The sequence below is a fragment of the Centruroides vittatus genome, unplaced genomic scaffold (assembly GCF_030686945.1).
Source record: "Centruroides vittatus isolate TY-2023 unplaced genomic scaffold, ASM3068694v2 contig_596, whole genome shotgun sequence".
NCBI classification, from domain to species: Eukaryota; Metazoa; Arthropoda; class Arachnida; order Scorpiones; family Buthidae; genus Centruroides; species Centruroides vittatus.
The window spans coordinates 200,288-219,969 of NW_027122360.1; the positions used below are offsets into that span (position 1 = coordinate 200,288).

Sequence of the window (19,682 nt, forward strand, 5' to 3'; positions counted from 1 at the left end):
GCCCTTATTGGAATATTAAACAAATTATACTTTTATAACAACAAATTCACACTCACTGAATGAAGATGAGATAGTTTGACCAATGTCTGTTACAACAGAAGCATTTAAATGATCTTTTTTGCAAATCATACACCTCTCACAAAGGTCTCAACCATACAATATTCTCTTAGGCAATAGATGTTTCAGGCATCATAAACATTCATTACAAAAAGCTACTAATATAAAAGCCATTATCTGTGTGTGTGTGAATTCCTTATAACTTCAATTTTTGTTCAATCCAAATGAAATTTTGGTTATATTTGTTTTATGTTCTGACAGAAAGTATAGGTTACTTATTTTGCAGAAATATTAGCTATAGTATAAACATTTTATCAATTTGGGATTGGCGATCATATTTACACTGCAGTGACATCAGTGATTTTATTTAGTTCATGCTCAACAAGGGAATTTCCCTTAAGCTGCATTTTTAAATATTTTGGAAAATGGTGTATTTTAAACATTAAATTTAAAATTTTATTAAAATTCATTAAATTTAAACTTTAAAAGAAAGATAGCCTCATTGTGTCACTTCTAAAACAAATTTTTTAAAAATCTTTCCATAGTGACAACATGACATTCTATTATTTGATTGGAAATAACAATCTAATGAACCCATTATTTAGAAAGTGTTATCGCTTATCTAACTAATGTACTGTACATACAATTTATCTTTGTCTTGTCAACATGGAATTAAGAAATGGCTTTGTCAAGGGCTATAGAAACAGCATCACAACGTCAAAACAATATTAAGGTTTTTATTACTAAAAGAAGACAGCGAGGAAATCTTTTAAAAGACAATAGTGTTTACACAGAATATAGTTTATAAAGAAAGATTTTAATATTATTTTAACATAAAGGCCATCATTTGTTTATGTATGTGCACTACTTCATAAAAAGTATTATGTTGTGCTTGATGGAGGAATTTCTAGTGTATAGAGATGTTTGAATCATTCTGTAGAATAAATAAAAGAAATATACAAACAAATTTTGATTTTTCTAATAAAAATTCTCATAACTTTAATTTATTATACATTTTACTTTTAGAATGTTCTTAAAGTCGTATTGTCGGCTATTAAATCTTCGACCGAGCTACCGTCGTCGGGAGATACATATGACTATTACAACAGTTTCAAAGGATTTCAGCAATTTATGAAGAAAGAAGCAAAGAAGATTAATGGATTGTAAGTTTTATTGTTCTAAATTCATTTTATTTTTTGTAATGAAAATGTTACACAAACGTAACCATGAAATTAATAATCATAATATATTTATTCAGAATGTCATCGCTTATGAAAACTCAGGGAAGACGACCTTTACAAGGTTTAGATCTGGAAGAGAGGCTCGATGCCGTCGTTGATTACAATGATTCAGTTTTAGAGAAAGTTGTAAGTATCGAAAACAAATTATTCGCTATGATTTACAAATAGTTACTTTCAAATGTAAATGAACTTAATTTTTCTATCTTTAATTCTTTCTTTTTTAACAGTGCTTTAAACTATGCTTATAAATTACATTTTTAATACATTAATGCTATTTTTAAGAATTTATATTACAGTTCTCATAATCTAAACATCAAGAAAATGTTTCAAATAACTTTGTACATTGGCTTTTATTAACTATGAAATTTTATTGAGAAAAATGAATGAGTAACATAGCACTCTTATTAAAATACAATGAAATTAAACTACTTGTAAAGGCTATTTTTTTTCTAATATTTTTATTTGGATTTAATAATTTTAATTTTACACTATCATAATTGCTTTCTCTTTTTTTCTCCTCCTTGTGGTTTTCATCTTTCATATGGTTGCTGTTTTTTCCTCTGATTTGGTTAACTTTAAAGGCTAAGGCAAGAGATCCTTTTTTTTTTATATCAATAGTTTATAGCAGTGGCATGCCGTGACATTTGATGACAGGGAAGCTGTGTTTCTGTAAGAAGCCGACTTCCAGGGGCAATCAGTTAATTGCGCATCAGTAATGGTCTAGGGCAGTGGTTCTTAACCTTTTTATACTCGCGGCCCACCAAATATTTTATAATTTTTTTGTGACCCCCATTTTTTAATAATAATTTATATTTGATAATTTATCTATAATAAATTGATTTTTTTTATTATTGCTTTATTTTTTATATAATAAATGTAAATCATAACTTTATTATTTCATTATCTATTAAAAAACATTCAAACTTCACAATTAAACATGAAAACTCATTAATTTTTAACAGAAAATAAAATAAGAAACACGTCGATAAATCGATCCAATGTCGATGCTAAAACTAAACTAAAACTAAAACGCCCACTTGTCGTAAGGATTTTGCATAACTTTTGCAAAAATATTTAAATTTTCAAAGCCTACTATTTTTCCTAATTATTTTTAAAATTCCAAGCATTAATAGTTTCTTAAAATTGCTTTGGAATAAAAGAAGTAAATACTGCGGAGTAAATAGCATATTTGCATTTATTTCTTCTGTACTAACAAAGTTGTATGTAGGAAGAAATACAAAATAAATAAATAAAAACTAAATAGAAAAACTTTATCTTTCTTATTTCACTTTTCAATACGATATTCGGATTATACATCAATTTTCTTTTTATTATATTCTGAAGGAAATTTTGCATAATTTGGCGGCCCCCGGCAAACTTCTTATGGACCCCCAGGGGCCGCGGCCCCCTGTTAAGAATCACTGGTCTAGGGTCCATTCGTATTCATTTGTTCGATAAGCCAGTAAAAACTGTAGACTTCTCTAAATGTATTTTTAATATCACAATTACATTCTGAATCGCTAGCCACGATATAAGGGCTAAAATTAAAAATAAATTATAAAAACTTACTCGGTGAAATAAAATGTGCGGTGGATATACATACCTGGTACAATGTATTGTTCGATTGTATTAATATACTTTTAAAGAAAATTATAATTAAAATATAGCTTTGTAAAGAAACGTACATAAAAATAACATAAAATATTCTTTACTTTTTAAATCTTAAAGCAATCCACTTAGTCAAATATCTTGATACGAGTAGCTAATGGATGGAACTAGTGACGGTCCAGGTAGGTGTGTAGTGAGTGTGTGCGTGCCAAATCCCGAGGGTGCCGATACCGGTCAATGTCAAATGCCTCTTTTGTCGCATCACTAGTATATCTCAAAGGACGCCACAGGGCTGTTGTAAATTTTAAACGTTTCTCACCGTAGCTGTAAAAATCTAACTATGTTAAACTTAATAGTCATTCGTTTTCTAACTAATTCGTTTTAATACCAGGTGTACACGGAAATCAGTTTCCCACTGTACTGAGCGAGTGATTGGTTCTGTTAAGCTTTTGTTGAAGTAAAATTCTGGCTCTTTCAACAGGGTTTTATTTATGTCCCCATTCCCTAATCTCTTAATTATTTAGTCACTTCTTAAGTAGAAATAAGTCGAAACAAGTTACTTTGTACCTGAATATCTGTAGTCTTGGGAAAACAGCGGAAAGACAAATTTTTATGACAACGGATATATAAATCGTAAATTTAAGGAAAATAAATTCTAAAGCTTTTTTTTTTGTACCATTGTATGTACTGTACGTCTCATTCATTAAATTTGGTTGTAAATGATGCTGCCAAAGTAACAGTTAATTTTTAACACTGTGCTAGAATTGTACACGTTTTTTCTGCATCCCCTTACAGATGGGACATACTAAATCGTAATATCACCGGTTTAACATCGAAATCCGTAAGTAATATAAGATGGGAGAGCGGAATAAACGCAGAATAAATATATCAAATATTTTAATGGATTTTTTTAAACTCCTGTCAACTATACAGAACTATCATAAAAACGTGCCAGTAAATTCCTATCGGTTAAGTTAAGTTATAAATCTAGTCTACGGTGGGCAACCCTTTTTATAACATGGGCCAGAATAAATTTTACGTTTTTTTCCGCGCCGTAGTAGTTAATTGACGCCTTCTTGTGACTCGTAATTTTTTTAGTCTGCAAATATGAAATAAATAAATAAAAAGTTAATTACTACATTTATTTCTTTTATCGTTTTCGAAAATTACAAAGAATTGGAAAAATAACTATTAATTAGTTATTTTTCCAATTTAATAATCTATTAAAGATCTCGCGGGCCGGATAGAAACTTTTCGCCAGCCGTAGCTGGCCCGCGGGTTGCCCGCCGTTGATCTAGTCTCCTCCTTATTCACATAATCGGGCGACGGTGGCCGAATATCTAGCAGGCGGCTAACAGCCCACAACCGCTCTGGGATATAAAGTCGCGTACTCTTTACGCGTGTGTCGCTTCTACCAGCTAAACCGTGACGTTTGTGCTATGTAAAGCGCATGCGCCAATGCCTATAATCTGGCTGCTTGGAAGTTGACAGGCAGGCGGATAACAGCCCACAACCGCTCCGGGATATAAAGCTGTACTCTTTACGAGTGTGTCGCTTCTACCAGCTAAACCGGGTGAGGTTGGTGCACTGTAAACTGCATGTGCTAATGCCTATATAATCTGGCTGATTGGAGACTGACCCGGTTTCGACATTCCTTCCGCCACCGAATTATTCGAATATACAATAGCAATCTTATCGTTTTTTTTTTTCACATGTAGTATAGAAATTTGTAAAAGATACATAATGCAGTTATAATAAAATATTAATTTTAATTAATTCAAAGTACGTTAAAATATGAAAATTTATATTTTATAAAATTCAAGGGAAGGTCATTGGAAGGTGGAATCGGCGCTTCCATCGCTTCCAATGACGGCACGCCACTGGTTTATAGTAACATTTTTTTCTGGTGGCTTTGTTTAGCTCCAACTGCCCCGAATACCTGAGCCGTTCCTTGTAGGTGGTGCTATGTATGAGGCGTGCATGGTCAAAATTCATGTCAATGTCAGGGTCAGGGGCAAAGGTGACCATTTGGCCGTTATTTGCTCAAAACAAGAATGGAGTTAGATAGAAGAAAGACGAGATTGAAATTCTACAAATATATAATACTTTAATCTAGAGATTCCATTCTCAAGATTAGGACTCCTTTGGAAAGCTAGATGAAAATTATTTTTTTCATCCTCCTCTGCAATGCTAAAGACTTTTAGCATTGCAGGAAGGTGAAAATAATAATTCAGGTTTATATGCCATCCTTCTTACATATCACAGAACTAACTGCAACTTGGAGTATATGGGTGATATAGTGTGCCCTTTAAACACCCATCTCAAAGAACAGTGGAATTCCATCATGAAGTTGGTGAACACCATGTTGGCCACCTTTGTCTCCAACTCTGTGACATCAATGTGCATTTCAACCGTGCATGCCTCATACATAGCACTACCTACAAGGAACATTTGGGTATTTAGAACAGTTGAAGATATAGAAGGCCACCAGAAAAATTACCACTATAAACTTTTGAGATATAGAATCCTTTCCCTGGTGTGGAGGTTGATCTACGAGCTGTAATTTTACACTCATCTCCCCTCCCTTTCTCTCTCTTATGTTGCCCCTCTTAAACGTGTACAGCAATCCCTGTTGTTTTAACAGATGTGGTGGTCAGCTAACCTGAAGATGCCCATATATCACAGAAGAAAACATTAGCTGTCTTACATTTTTGTGCTGAATATTGGTTCATTTCACCATTATTTATTAAGTATAACAAGTTTTGAATTGTACTGATTTAATGTAGTAAATAACTTTTCCTTTGGCACTCTCTATTACTGTCGTCTACAGTACTGTGCTAATATTTACTTTCTCAAAATTAATCTACAAAACTAGGGACATTTGAGGGGAAAAACCTGTGTATTTCATATATAAAATTACAAATTTGAAAGCATTAGAAGTCAGACAATCAATGTACAGTCTACAATTGAGAGCCAGAATCAAACTTTCATCCAAAAGTGGTCACAAATATGAAATACCTGTTAATTAATTCACTCTTGGTTTTGATTCTTTATTCTAGCTTGTATCTATGAACTATCATTTTAACATTTGCAGACATATGGATAACATTTATGTTGAATTGTGTTTAGAACATTATAAACAATTTTAATCATTTCTGACTGTTTCTTGCTGACTTAAGAAACCTTAGGAAATAGAAAACATTTTATTTTTTGAATGATTACAAAGATAACAAATTAACATATTATTCCTCTGTATCATCCTATTTTTTAAGGCATCAGTTTTTATGTATTGCAGCAAGAATACTGATTTTAAATAGTTTTTACTTTAAATCTTTTATTATAATTGACATCCATGACATCCTTTCATAAAAATTATGCAGCGTTGTGCTAGGGGAACTAAATGCTACAGTTTACAACTGTAACCATTGTAAACAATTGAACAGAGGTAACTATGGTGACTTTTTTGAATAAACTTGATAGTTTTCCTAGCATTCAGAATGCATTTTCATTCATCCTTTGGAAGAAAATGATTAAATTTGTAGCAAAGAAGGTTTTTTAGTTAGTAGAATCAAAATTGATCAATTAGAGTCTAGTATACTTTTCTGCATATTGTTCTCCAACCATAAAGTTGTAGTAATCAAATAAAGTTGCTGAATACTTTCTTCAAGTTCTTTTACAATAATACTAAGTGGACAGTAATAAGAATACAAAAGAACATACAGTTATTGTTTCAGTGGTTTACTTCAAATGGTTTAAACTGTTTATGGTGGACAGAAGGTTTCTTCATTGCAGTCATCTTTATAACATCACTGCCACTGTGCATGAGGCCTACAAGGTTCAACTATGCATCAAGCTGTTTGTAATGTAATGAGGTTTAATATAAATGTTTCATCATTCATTTGTATTGTGTAAATTTTGAGATAAGAAATATTTGTTGCTATTTATCAATTGACCCTCATATATACTTAAAAACCTGAGTTAACCTAATCAAAAATGGCTTCTATAACCTAAAACAGCATAAATTTGATAAAAGTCTTTTGTGTAGAAATTCCAAAAACTATACTTGTTTTAGTAGGACTACTGTACTTAATAAATGAGTAGCAATAGCAATTCATTACTATCTACTCAATATCTGTTACCTCTTATACCTCTTAATAAGTAATGAGTAACAAATACTGTGTTTTCCGAAAAATAAGACTTGGTCTTATATTAATTTTAGCTCCAAAAGACACATCCTAATATGTCTTGGAGCTAAAATTAATATAAGGTGTCTTATTCAAAGGCATTCACTTAGGTATTTACAAATACTTGATTATAATTTATATTATCATTTATTTTAAGTATTAATGTCAATAATAATATTTAATTATATACAGTATTAATAATAATATTTTATAATTTGATGGCATTTGTCATGGGTTGCAACACACATTAAATATGACTGTCTGACAATCTTAACTGAGGCTTATTTTAGGGATAGGGCTTATATTATGAGAATCCTGAAAAATCATGCAAGGCCTTGTTTTTGGGAAAATGTGATATTGAGCACAAGTACCAATATTTTCTGTTGTTCAACAGTAGTGGATTTGCTAATTATTAGTCTAAGGCTACTAAAATCAAAGGCATTGCCTAAGCATGTTATAAATAAAAGAATTTTGATATCAAATAAAGTAAGAAAAAGTGTAGTAGGCTTATTTGTATTATCATTAAATTAAATTTGATATTTATCACTTATTATACATGTAGTATTACATCAGAGTTATGTTTTTGGGTGAATTTCTTTCATCAGTTTTAGTTTTTAGTTACCGTATTTACTTGCTTATAAGACGATCTCGCATATAGAATTAGGTGTGACTTTAAAGATCAAAATAAAGAAAATTAGATTTATTAATACAATTTAATTTATTTTGTTTAATCACAAATAAAATGTCAAATGCATGTAAATGCACTCATTGTCCTGTAAAAATTACTGGCACTTTAAACTTTAAGGAAAAATCTTGTAAAATCGACATAATTTGTTCACGTAAAGCTGGATAATCGGGAAGCTTTTTTTTGCCAATTCTTAACAGTCGAATCCACTCTGTCGATTACACTTTTGAGTTTTTCTGAATTCTGATTTCCGAATAATCGTCTGTTTTTATGTGGGAATGGATTAAAACTTATATTGGACTCCCGTGTGATATTGGAATTCAATTCAAAAACTTTGCTTTTCCTATTGCTATTTATCTTTACTCCTGACAATACACAAGAACGATTCAAATGACCCAGATAAAATACTTTTGTTTTTAAACACCAGAGGGCGAGCATCTGGTAAAAAATGTGAACACACGGTTCACAAAAATTATTGCAAAAACGCAAAGAATCCTTTGCTTGCATGTATAGGACGTTTTAGGTTTTTAAAGCAATCAAAAATGAATAAAAACCTCCTCCTATGTGAGTAAATACAATACATATTAATATTTTTGCTGCCAAGGTTTCATTGTATTTGTATTATTTATAATGGATTTATATGTTGAAAATGCATTTCATTCATATTTAAAAAATTGTTAAGAATTGAAATATTTTATATTCAGGGAAATCTTTTGGACGAAGCTTCAGGTAAGAAGAAAGAAGAGGAATTGATAATTGCCACCGTAAAATTAGATAAAGAAATATCTACAAGTTGGAATAGAAAGGTAAACAAAGTATTTTAATGCAATAGAATTTTCTTATTGTAATCACTTTGGGAGTTGCCTATACTGATGTGAATGACCAATAATGTTATTCAAGATAAGCATATTAGTCCACTATGTTTAGTGGACTAATATGCACTAGATATAGTCCACTGAAATCAGTGGACAGTTTGGTTTTGTTAACTCTGACATTAGATGTCATATTAAAATAATTAAAAATGTACGACTTGGCGATTTAGTAATTATAATTCACTGCATAATTAAAGTAAGAAATGCCAGTAATTTAAAGCATTGTACTGCCAGCAAATAATAATTGAAATGTTAATTATGTCTCTATGACCTTAATACTATTTTAAATTATCTTCATATACTAGGACATCCCTGTAATAATTTATTATACTGGTGTGATTGATTGGGCACACAGAGATAGCAGTAGTAAAGATTAAAAAAAAATACTGTTTTAATTTTGACTATTTTGAAGTCCTAATAAGCAATAACAACTTAAAAGAATTGAAATGATTAATGTTTAAGTTCAATTTACATTGTCATACAAACCACTCTGTGAACAAACAAAAAGAACCCTGACTGAAAATAAATATTGTTTTGTTAATATTACATAACACAAACATATATAAATTATGGCATGATTGGTTAAAATAATTTTGAACGTTACTTTTGAGAAGTTTGGTCGAACACTCACTGAAAGAAGATGAACTGGCAGTTCCTATCCACTTTGTAGTGATTCATATGCCAATGGGAACCTAAATTTAACTTTATGCTTAAGTTTTAAAGTATTGATTAAGTTGTAATGTGTATTTTCAGCCATATTGGAGGTTGATAACAAAAGAATTTCTCAACAATGTTCTTTTATACAAAGATGATGATAACTAATTGAAACTTTGATTATAGTCAGCAGAGTTTTATAAGTATATTTTAACTTTACATGCTTTTATAATTCTGATAACAATGTCTGTGATTACATTAAGTGGATTCTACTGTAAAAATCATTTTTTAAAGACAATAACTACTATAAAATTTTTATAAAGATCTCATTTTTATGCAAATTTTTACTACTATTTATTTAAGAAATTAGGAAATTTAAAATTTCAGACATTACACCAACAGCTTAACTTAAAATCTGTGTTTATTTAGAAACAGCAAATTTACATTGATCTTCATCTGTATACATATACATTTTTAATAACATATTCTAGTACAGATTTTATGTTTTAATCATAAGTTTGAATTATCAGAAACTATGGTACTAAATTTAAAAAATTTCAAATTTTTCATTTTTAACAGAGTAAATGTTCAAAGTTTCAACAGTTTCAACTTCTGACGGCAAAAAATATTCTGAGACCTCAGATCAAGTTTGCGAGAAAAGTCGACAATTCGAACACTTGCTTCGTGCCCATCATAAAAGAAAAGCCCAATTCGATAAAGCCACTTTCCATCTTGTATGAAAAAGTTGGGGAAGAAGAATCGTAAGTTTATGCATTCTTTTGTAATTATGTATTCATTTATATGACCCCACACTAATTTTAGATTTTTGTAAATGTTCAATCTTTTATACCTACTTCAGACTTTAATATGGTGTAGATCTGCACTTCTTTTTTAATTAAGTGTAGTTTTCATACAGAAAGGAAATAGCTTCTAAAATCAAAACTATTTAACAGTACATGAATGTCAGATTAAGTTTAACTTTCATTCTAGAGTAGAAAGCTTTGGATCACATTACAGAAATGTCTGAATTGTATATTGTTTTATCCAGATACATTACAGAAATAATTAACCTTTATTTAGATACTGTAAAGTAGGTGTTAACGAAATGATAATTATATACCACATTTATTTGGTAAAATTGTTCTGTATGAAGAATTTGGACCCCTCACTTCCTCACTTTTGTGAAATGCACGACAGACTTAATAAAGTGCACAGCATAACTCTAATCGTGTATCAGTAGTCGTCGATATGGTTACATTTGTCGTGTTTTATGAGCATTTAGCCATCTCTGTTAAAGTGGAAACAGTTAATTTTTAACATTGTTTTTAGAAATAGCTTTGGATTTTTCATTTTTAAATTTCACCTTACTTTTATGGTCTTCAAGATTTCAGATGGGTATATCTTCACTGGGACGTAACATGTAGACCATTAGTTCCTTTGACAATTTTACTTCTACAGGCATGGTCTACAGCTCTGATAAGTCCTATTTCCTCATTCAGATCTGCATTTGTATTGTTTATTTTCTTATGTACTGTTTGATATTTTTCTTTTTGAAAATCTTCATCTGCACATAAAAGAGAGAAATATTTTATTAATGATGAGGACATGATCACTTTTTATTTGAAAGTAATATGACAAAATCCCTCCCAATGAGAATGATTATGATTAATTCATCTAGTCCAACATCAACCTAGTGTTATTTAGGTGGATTTGTTTGCTTTATTTTTGGTTTTAAACTATTATAATATTATTATTTGGAAGGCTTTCAATGACCTGGAACCATTAAATGATATTCTGTTCATGAAATGATTTTTTTTTTAAATGTTAGTGTAGGAGATATGAAATTATGTAGATACTCTATTATTTATCTTTATTATATTACTTAATTACATTCTACAATATAGTCTAAAAATGACTAAAATATTTCTGTTCTGATAAGAACTACCAGGGATATCTATTCCTGTCAAAAAATTCTCCATTGATAGCATGTCAGTAGAACATGCATGGGAATTATTTGCAGTGCTTGCTTTGGAAATCAATTGAATGTGGATATTAAAAAAACATTTGAATATTTTTGATGTAAATTAAAACTATATTCATAATAACATTATGTTTTGAATAAAATAATAAAATTCAGTATTTATATTTGATGATGTGAAATGTAAAGATGTAATTCTACAACGGCTGCTTCTCATGGTTATATTATTTAAACCATTTTTACTATTCATATGTATTAACCCAAAGTTATTTTGACAAAATAAGTCTGCAAATGTCATTATAGTCTTTGCTTCCACCATCTTTTTAGGTTGCCAGATGTTCCAGTAAAAACTTATTAAAGTGTTTACCAGTGCATTGGTTCTGGCTAAGACCGGATTCATACTGGAAAGTGCCCATTATTTTTATTTTTGTAAATATACAACTACTTAATACCATATAAAAATTTAGAACAAAATATAGGAATACTAGTAGCCTTGAACACCCCCTAGTGGATGTTCTAGCAGCAGTGGTGTCATTCTGTGTTATAAATAATAAATTTCTATTACAAATAAAAATAATAATATATACTGTTAGTAAATAAATTATACTGTTATAAATAAAATATATACTATTAATTTAAATACTAGCTGAAAATCATCACTAGGGACACCCTCTAGTGCACGTTCTAGGCATTCCGTGACAGATGACAGATATACACACAGTTGGAATCTTTATACGTTTTTTTTTTTTTTTTTTTTTTGTGATGGAAAGAGTCTGAAAAATTGTCTTACCTGCATATAGTGATCATGCAATAGGTACTGTTTACAGGGGATGAGTTAGGTTAGGACCAACAATAATTGCCTGGGTGAAGCCCAGGCTATGTTGGATAACATTTGTGCTTTCCTGTTCGATTTAAAAAAATTCCCACATTAGATTTTGATTATTTTGCTGTCGAAATGATTAGCAGAATCCTGGTGTGTGCATAAATTACTTTTTGAAAAATATAATTAACTCTGAGAAAAGATATATTCAAAAAACGAAAGTGTCAACTTTTGCCTCTTTGACACTTAATAACAGAAAAGTATTTGGACATTTTTGGGTGTTGTGTTTTGGAATATAAAGCCACACAGTTGCTTGTTGTTTTTCCAGAGTTTGGTGAGTTTTGGTCAAACTATGGAAAAGTTATTCGAGTCCTAAGAAAACGGAACCAGATTTATGTCCCTCATTCTCATTAGATTGTGCCACATTACTCAACTCTTTGATTGCTATCTGCTGTAACTGCAAGCTTGGGCCTGTATTGATTTAAAGGAAATGTCATTTCTTTTTCTCAACATGTCAGCAGTTACACTCAACTCCTTCCTCTCACTCCATTGGAAATTTTCATCTTTTATGTAACTATTTCAAATATATGTTTTTAGTTGTGTCAGGCAACTCACTGATGTTATGTTTCAGATGCAGTTCCCTCAGTCCAGACTGGACAAAATCTCAAATGCGAAGATTTAAGGGTCAAGTAGGAACAACTAGTTTTCGATTTCAATAAGTTTTGCCAATTTAGAATAAACTTGCTTCCAGGACAAACTTTTTTCTGTTGTTTGTTTTTTTTTTTTTTTTTTCATATTCATCTCCCACCTGACTGGTAGTAAACCTCTTCTTAAGATGATGAAGCTGATGTGCTTGAACAGGACCATTTGTTTGTCCAGGAAGCAAGTTTATTCTAATAACAATACCTTCCAACGTGGTTACCAGTGTTAATGAACACTCTTGATGAACCTTTATGGCTGGTAATGTTTAAAATTTGTGAAACAAACATTTTTGGCCTCACTTGAGGTCTGCTTCAGGTTAAATTGAGAAGGAATTCAAAACTTAGAACATCTGGTATCGAAACAATTTCAAATGTTAAATTTTAAAATAAAATTGGAATATGGTTATTAACTGTATTCAACGGTTGCAAAAGCATGCCATCTATGTATAAATACATATGAAAGCCTATTAATTGTGGGACTGGTATAAACATAAATTATACACACTCACAGAGTGTCAGCGACAACTTGTTCTTCACATACGTAGCACCAAGCGTACGATAATGCATTGCTGTTCTTAAAGTTGATATATCTACCTGCCAGGCTGGCCTTGTATATTTCAAGGGCCTTGAGGGCCGTTGAAATATACAAAGCTGACCTGTAGTGCATCCTGATCTGATCCATGTGAAAGGCTTTTTTTTTATCAGCCTGGTGTTGGACAGGTCTGTATGAACTTCTGGGTCAGTGGCAAAGGTGGATAGTGCAGTGGTGTATCGTGCATGGTCTATGTCATATTTGTACTCACGGACTTTCTGTTGGATGGAACGTTTGGTGGAGCTAATGTGCACCAAGTCTCATCTAAACCTGTCATCCCTCACTGGAACACTATACACACCAGGAGCTATGAGATCGTAAGATTTGTCTTTCACATTGAGCAATAATGTATATATAGAGGGGGGCCTTTTGTAGGTCAATTTACTGCCTGTTTTGGCTGCAATTTCTTTATACAAGGCACGAAGTTGTTGGTTGTATTCAACTGTAGTGTGTCCAGTTCTGGGGTCCCGATTCCGATTTCTGATAGAATTTCACAACATTAAATCAATCTAAGTTTTTCACTTTAATGGCCAATCCAAATTTTAGTAGTAAGTTCAGGAAATAAGATGATGCATTAACATTATCCAGTGGGAAAATCTCAAAAAGACAGATGATGATGTATGAAAGGATGTTAAGCTTAAGTAAGAGACAGAATGAAAGAATAAAATAAAGTGTTATGTCAATTACTAATTTTGGATCCTTGCAATAGAAACATTGAATTGCAATTTTGATTCCTTTTTTGCAGGGGAAATTATCAAATTCTCAATTTCCAACGTGTATAAGGTTACAAATGACACAACATACCTATGTTGAAGTGGGAACGAGCTATCTTGCCAATCATATATTGGTATATTGTGATTAATAACTAAGCAGATGTGCTATTTTAGTAATTTTAAATTGCACCATTGGACTTCTTTTGAAAAGCTGTCAATTTGACCCCTTTAGGCCATATACACAATTTTCCTTCAATTTCTATAGCAGACAAACGCGCACACACATTCAGCTATATATAAATATATATGTTTATAAGAATTGTGTTATTTTTGTTTAACTCTTTAATTTCTTAAAATGTTTTATTTTTATGTAACTGAAGAAGAAATTATTTTTGGCCTCTTGGTGTACAATTTCTATAGCAAAACCAGTCAAACAACTTTTCTTTCAGCCAATTTCATGTTTAAAGAGTTAATGATAATTAATAAATTAAATGTTGATTAGCCAGTGATATTGCTTGGCAAAAAGCAGTTAAAACAATCCTTGGATACTAAAAAATTTTCAATGTATTTTTGAAACATGACAATTACAAGTCATGTTTAGAACTGCTTCTCTAATGTAACACTTTTCCTTTGTTTGCAGTAATAAAAACCTAATATAATCTTGTATAAAAGATGAGGCATGAGGCTGCTAAAATTGAAAATTCTGGCCAGTGCTATCAAGTTCTGTTTTAGATAGATTTTTATTGTATATACAGGGTCTTTCACAAGAATGCAACCCAGTTTAAATTATTGTAATTAAGTTAATTATTACCTGAGAATATTGTAATGTGCATTAAAACATTGGAAAACTGTCTAAATTTCACATTTTTTATCATATTTTCTCAATAAATGCACTTCATGTCACACTGCACAAATCAACCGATGCTCAAACTTTTCCTATGCTCTCTACGGCATATCCATTGTTGCTCCTCCACAGCAGCCACAATTTTACAGTCCCTGCAAATTGCTAGTGTTGCATAATGTCAGGTGATTCTGACTATGAATTGCACAACAAAAATGCCTTCTCTGTCGTGGAGTTGCCATTTTCATGTTCAACCTTATTAGTACCTAGAGGTAGTAGACAATGAGATGTTTGAATGTAGATCGGAGGTGAAACTCAGATGGATACTCTATTGATTTGATGTACATTGCATACTTCTCAGATAGTAATTAACATAATTTGAGTAATTTAAATTGATAGCATTTATTTTGGAAGTCCCTCTGTATGGAGGTAATGAAATATCTAAGAAAATATTAAATATATTATTACAGAAATAAAGGTGTTATGTTTCAATAAATATTTTTATTAATAAAAGTGTAAAAACAAATTAATTATTAATTTATTTATAATATGTTTCTAATAATTAAAGTAAAAGTTTCTCTTTTTTTCAGATATAGTCATCCATATGAAGTAGAAATCGAACACTTTCAACCGTCAGAAGATCGGTTGACACTTGTCAAACCCCAGGTTTGAAATTTTTCAAATAATTTTTTATTGCAATAAATGTTTTACTATCTAAAAATTTATATTAATTATTTTGTCATATTTTTTAGCTTCCACTTTCTTTAGAAGAAACTCCCTTTGAATATGTTGATACAGTTAAAAAACTTGAAGATTTATGTAAAGAATTAAATGCAGAAAAAGAGTTTGCTGTGGATTTAGAAGTAAGTATAGTGACTAGCAAATTGATAGGTTGTTAATATTTTATAACAGCAGATGATGAAACAAAGGTAGAAAGTACTGCAAGGAATCTGGCAGGCTTTACAATGCCATGAATTGGTGGTGCAACAGGCATGACCAACTCACAGTGCTGTTAAATCTGACTTGTAACAACAGGAAACTCCTTTTAACTGTTGTCAAAGTTTACAATTTTTAACTGTGCAACCACCATGGCTAAGAGTTTCACACTCAGGAAAGCCACAAATTGATTTATAAAATTCTAGTAATGGTCAAGAGTGTAGATTATTGTGAGAAGCCAGGGGTTAGAGAGTATTACTCTCTAACCCCTAATTTCTCCCTTTGATTTGCATACCCTTTGATTGGCATCAGGTTGATAAAACCTGCTCAATTATCACTGGATGGCTGGGATTCGAGTAACAAGGAGGTGGATACGCCGATAGGGGTCAGTCATACACGATTAAGAACTACCATCGAAAAATCAACAAATTTAGTATCAACTGAATGAATACAAACTACAGGATTACAAACTTGCAACAAGATTCTAGGATATCACGTTTCTGCTTATTGGCTAACAGACCGAGAGAGAGTTTACATAAATCGGGTAATTATCATACCTCTTTACAGTAGTGTCAATCGTTTCTGCAGTAAATTATCCATGGAGGCCTGGGATGCACAATTCACAAAATTAAAGATATTCCTTAGGGACTGATCACGTTGGAGTTAATGGTCACCCATCTATGGGGAAAGTTGCCTTGTGTTTGGCGAGATGAGCCGAGACTATCTATGGCTTCTGGGGATGTCTGCACCAAAGGTTGGGTGTGCGGCCATCATATCCCTCTCAGGTGTGGGAATTTGGTCTCGTGACTATTGTTTTGGAGTGACAACACTTTTGGATGTGTCACCAACGGGTCGACTAGGGCAGAGAATTGAACAAAACTTGTCGACTAGCAGGTTTAGTATTTCTTTTGATTGTTTTCAGATTCTCCCCATGGACTTGGTTAAATGTCAGTTTTCTCACACTTTAACAACTGTTTATTTTAACATATTTTCAATACTTTCTCAGGTTGATGAGAGGAGGAAGGGACTTGTGAGAATCCAGGGGCCGTTTTTCTATAATTTTTAATGAAAGGATATGTTTTAGAAACTTCCCATTTTATCGCCAGTTTCCCACAGAGTTAAAAACAGGAGAATATTGAATGCTAACTTAACTGTCAACAAGTCCTTTCCCTTCACATCGACATGCAAAAATAACAAAAATATGTAAAACGAATGATTGTAAAGTGTGAGAAAGTTGACACTTAACTTAGTCCACGGGGGAAATCTAAAAACAATCAAAGGAAATACCTTCGAATCAACTTTGTTTAATTTTCATCGTTCAGCTATGACACCTTTGATGTGTCATTGCTGCCAAACAAACGATCACCTGACCAAATTACCACACTGGATGGGGATATAATGGCCAGGCACCCATTCGTCGGGGGGCAATTGTTCTACAAGGAGCTAACTTTTTACTTTGTATCGTCTCCTCCAACGTGAGCAAGTTCCCATGGATTTATCTCTAACTTTGTGAAGGGAGTACTGTCATCCCAAGCATCTCCTCAGATAATTAGCCTACGGGGTTACATCCCCTGCTGCACAGAGGTATGATATATGACTAATCCTATGTACATTTACTCTCTCAGGCAGAAATAATTATTGGTAGGCATAATGCTCGCTTGATAGAAAAAAACTCTCTCTAGTGATTTGTACTAGATTGAGGAAACTGTATTCCTTGTGCCTGGATTTATGTTTGTAACCTTTAACTTTATTAAACTTGTTGAATGTATAAAATGGCTGCTCTTACTCGTGGATTGCTGGTGCCTTATCAACAACCTTGCTAATCCTCCCCACTTGATTCATAGCTCTCCTATTTTGATACAGCCATCCAGTGACATCATCAGTGGGTTTTACCAACCTGTTGCCGATCAAAAGAATTTAGAGTTTGATGCTCTACTCCCTGGCTTCTCACAGACTGGTTGTGTGTGATAATCGATTGTCGACAGTTAAATTAACATTTGATCATCTCCCATTTTTAACTTTGTGGGAAATGGATGGAAATAAAGAAAAGTTTCTTTTTGTTACAAATTATAGAAAAACAGCTCCCAGATTATCACGTTATGATCAGCATTGTATTACTAGAAAAATAAACCAAACAAATTACCTTAAAAGCACCTCAAACACTACTTTTAAGAGAGAGTTACTTTAGCATACAATAATTTTTAGCCTCTTACAGCTGAAGAGGACTACTTCTCTTTAGCTGTAAGAACAAGTTTGTTGAATTCGAAAGATAAAATAAATTTCATCAGGTAAAAGACGGTTGAATTGCTATACATTCAAAAAATTTTTATTTTTAAAAAGCCAACAACCAATACCATTCAATTCAGATTCAAAATGCAAGAAAACATTGCAAATAATAAAAATTCAAGGTTAACGTTAGATTTCATACACAACTGAAATATTTGTTCATAGTTTGTCCACATCTCTTTATGGCATATATGCTGGGAAAAGCCTGCAAAACATTAGGAAGGTGTGACTTCCCTTTATTATTAATGCACCCTCCATTTTGTTTGTTTGTAAATTTCCGGTTTCATGAGTCTTAAATTTTGATCTATCAAAGATTATTTCTAACAACCTAGCTCTATCCCAGCAAGGTAACTTCACACTAGGTTCACTGGCAAATTGGACCAAAACAGTTGTGTAGTTTTTCTTAATATTGTAAGTTTGTTCTTTCACTTTAGATGTTAGAGATCCACACATCGATCTCTGACATCTGGTATAGGCCAGTTAGACATTAGATTCTTCAAATGCTTAGAAACTCAACCGTCTCTCACCTGATAAAATTTATTTGGTCTTTTGAATTCAATCAAAACTTGTTCTTATACCCAAAGAGGTCCACTTAATAGGCTGAAACCTTCAGTACATCTTGGAAAGTAGAGCAGCTCTTGTGAGCCACTCACAAAGAGATTTAACATTGAAAAACTTTATATTACCCAAAGAGGTTATATGATGAGTCAGTGACAACAATAACATTCATTAACTAGTCCAGTAGAGGACATAGAGATGATATGCATTATTTTAATGACGATTTGTGTGTCTGTAGTATATGATTAGCATTTTATTTATTGTATTAGAAACTTTTAATAGTATCTCATAGTATTAAGTGTGCTTTGTAAATACATAAAGCACAGAGAAATAACTACTGTTTGAATATATTTATAGATATAATTGTTAATTAAAGATTTTATGACGTTTAAACTTATAAATATGACTGATCTGTTGTTGTTACTTTTTATTATATAGCATCATTCTTATCGAACATTCCAAGGAATCACTTGTCTAATGCAGATCTCCACGAGAAAAAAGGATTATATAGTTGATACTATAGAATTAAGAGATCATTTACATGCACTGAATGAATCGTTTACTAATCCAAAAATTTGTAAGGTAAGCAAATGAACTGATAATTTTAACTAAATTAAAATTATAAAGTAAAATACAGAATATACCAATAAACAAATAGATATCAGGAATCAGTATTAAGAAGATCATAGGCACTTCTTAGATAAACCATATTAATATCATTAATGTACTTATATTCTCTGTAAAAGTATGCTACAGGGTGTCTGAAAAATTTATTTATTTATTATACAAATTAAGGAAATATTTGTGGACAGTTGATTTCCATCCTCTTTTAACAATTATACTCACATAAAAAACTATACAAACAATTCAACAGTAATTAAGATAAAACAAAAGTAAAATATATACAAGATAATAAAACTTTTACTTTTATAACTACTTAAAAGGGATTTTTTCAG

The 19,682-nt window shown here is 31.6% G+C and overlaps 1 protein-coding gene across 1 annotated transcript in view; it reads left to right on the forward strand.

Moving 5' to 3' along the window:
* Rrp6 (exosome component Rrp6) overlaps positions 1 to 19,682 on the forward strand; it is a 51,112-nt gene that overhangs the window by 6,198 nt on the left and 25,232 nt on the right. Inside the window, exons 2-8 of the mRNA XM_067275151.1 lie at positions 1,084 to 1,220; positions 1,316 to 1,424; positions 8,480 to 8,581; positions 9,881 to 10,062; positions 15,537 to 15,612; positions 15,699 to 15,809; positions 19,165 to 19,308. Coding sequence (XP_067131252.1) covers positions 1,084 to 1,220; positions 1,316 to 1,424; positions 8,480 to 8,581; positions 9,881 to 10,062; positions 15,537 to 15,612; positions 15,699 to 15,809; positions 19,165 to 19,308 — 861 coding nt within the window. The remainder of the gene's footprint in view (positions 1 to 1,083; positions 1,221 to 1,315; positions 1,425 to 8,479; positions 8,582 to 9,880; positions 10,063 to 15,536; positions 15,613 to 15,698; positions 15,810 to 19,164; positions 19,309 to 19,682) is intronic.